Source organism: Phaethon lepturus, unplaced genomic scaffold, assembly GCF_000687285.1.
Source record: "Phaethon lepturus isolate BGI_N335 unplaced genomic scaffold, ASM68728v1 scaffold3582, whole genome shotgun sequence".
Classification (NCBI taxonomy): Eukaryota; Metazoa; Chordata; class Aves; order Phaethontiformes; family Phaethontidae; genus Phaethon; species Phaethon lepturus.
The window spans coordinates 62,058-63,613 of record NW_010522436.1 but is presented as its reverse complement, the minus strand read 5'-3'; the positions used below and the strand labels follow the sequence as shown (position 1 = coordinate 63,613).

Genomic DNA, 1,556 nt, shown 5'->3' with positions numbered 1-1,556 from the left:
CCCTAGATGGAAACTATTTTACATTTACAAGACATGAGCCTATTGGTGTATGTGGACAAATTATTCCTGTGAGTTGGAGCCATTTATGTAAAGAACAAAAGTTCCTGTTAAAACTGGAAATGCTTTTGAAATTTTGCTTGTGCAAGTGCATTTTTGAAACATTACCATTCAGAAACTTTCAGATCCTGAAAGACAGAGACTATCCTGAGAACTCATGAAATTCTGCAACATGGAGTTTTTGATGAGTCAGTCAGGTCCAGCCTTGTCTCTCTCTTCTCCCTACATAGGGATGGAAAATAAATTTCAGAAGGTTGGCTGATGGATTAGTTTGAAAGAGAGAATTGTGTTTTGTTGGAACTGAAAGAATTAGAAATAAACAAGTAGGAGAAGGTAATATATACAGCCTATAAGCAATAAGCTTTTTAGGACCTGGAATATCTGTTCTGGTCTGTACAGCATCCAGACATCTGGATCTTTATTTCTGTCTGAGACTCAACTCACCATGTTGATGGTACAAGTAACAAGACAAAAAATGTGTCCAATAAGCACAGTGTTACTGAGCTGTATGTGCCCAAGCTCCTGTCTAAATTCCCCCTTTTGAAGTCACTTATTTTAACTGAAGATTCAAAAGGCCTGCTTCAGTCTGAACTTCCAAAACACTGAGGAACTCATCTTTAAATTTATTCGTGAGGTCTACAGAGCTTCAATGGGTTGCTGTGAAAATGGTTCTATGCACTAGACACTCCTAAAACCACCTACCTCTTTGCACATGGTAGGTGTGGGTAGCCTGACCTGACCTGCTCAAAAGCCTGCTAGATTCTAAAGTAGTCAGCTTGTCTGTCAGGTTTGTTCAGACATGTGGGTACCACACATGTTCCTCACGTCTTTCAGCTGAGCTTACTGATTTGCTATTTCTTTAGACCACCACTGGGACATGTGATGGAATAGCCTCTAGGAGAGCTTGGGAATCTTCTGGTTTAGAGTCTCTTGTAGGTCAGGCACAAGATATTTCAAGTAAAGCACTCAAAGTCAAGATATACTAAAGAAGTAGACACACTAGATGTGGCCACTTTAAATAAAATTGCATCCTTGAAGAATAAGCAGTACAAACACTGGCTTCCCTTATAAAATGTCCAAGGACTTCTGCGTATATCTTCATTTTCTCTCCACTGAAATGTGGACCCACCAAGTTGGAAATTTTTACATAAAACAAAAACTTTGAGGACTGTGTTAACACTGCAAAACACTTTTGCTAACTCAACATTTCCGTTTCCCTTCCATTCACACAGTTCCACTTTAACGATGAAGATCCAGAAAACCCTGTGATCACTTATGTTTCATTATTTGTGCTCTTGTTATTTTTGGGCGTGGGGTGAGATTGAAATGAGATAAGGAGAGAGATAAAGAACAGTTGCATGTATACTTCTCCAAGCCTTTCTGACATAATTGGTAACTGTTAATTGCCTTTTTCCCCATTTTCATAAAGATAAGGCACAATGCATGTTTTCTGCTGAGGCTCATGGGCTCAATGCTTCCAAAACTATTTGAAATACTGT

At 38.9% G+C, this 1,556-nt stretch overlaps 1 protein-coding gene across 1 annotated transcript in view; it reads left to right on the top strand.

Moving 5' to 3' along the window:
• The window catches only part of ALDH1A1 (aldehyde dehydrogenase 1 family, member A1), a 53,814-nt gene that overhangs the window by 35,811 nt on the left and 16,447 nt on the right, over positions 1-1,556 (top strand). Inside the window, exon 7 of the mRNA XM_010281802.1 lies at positions 7-68. Coding sequence (XP_010280104.1) covers positions 7-68 — 62 coding nt within the window. The remainder of the gene's footprint in view (positions 1-6; positions 69-1,556) is intronic.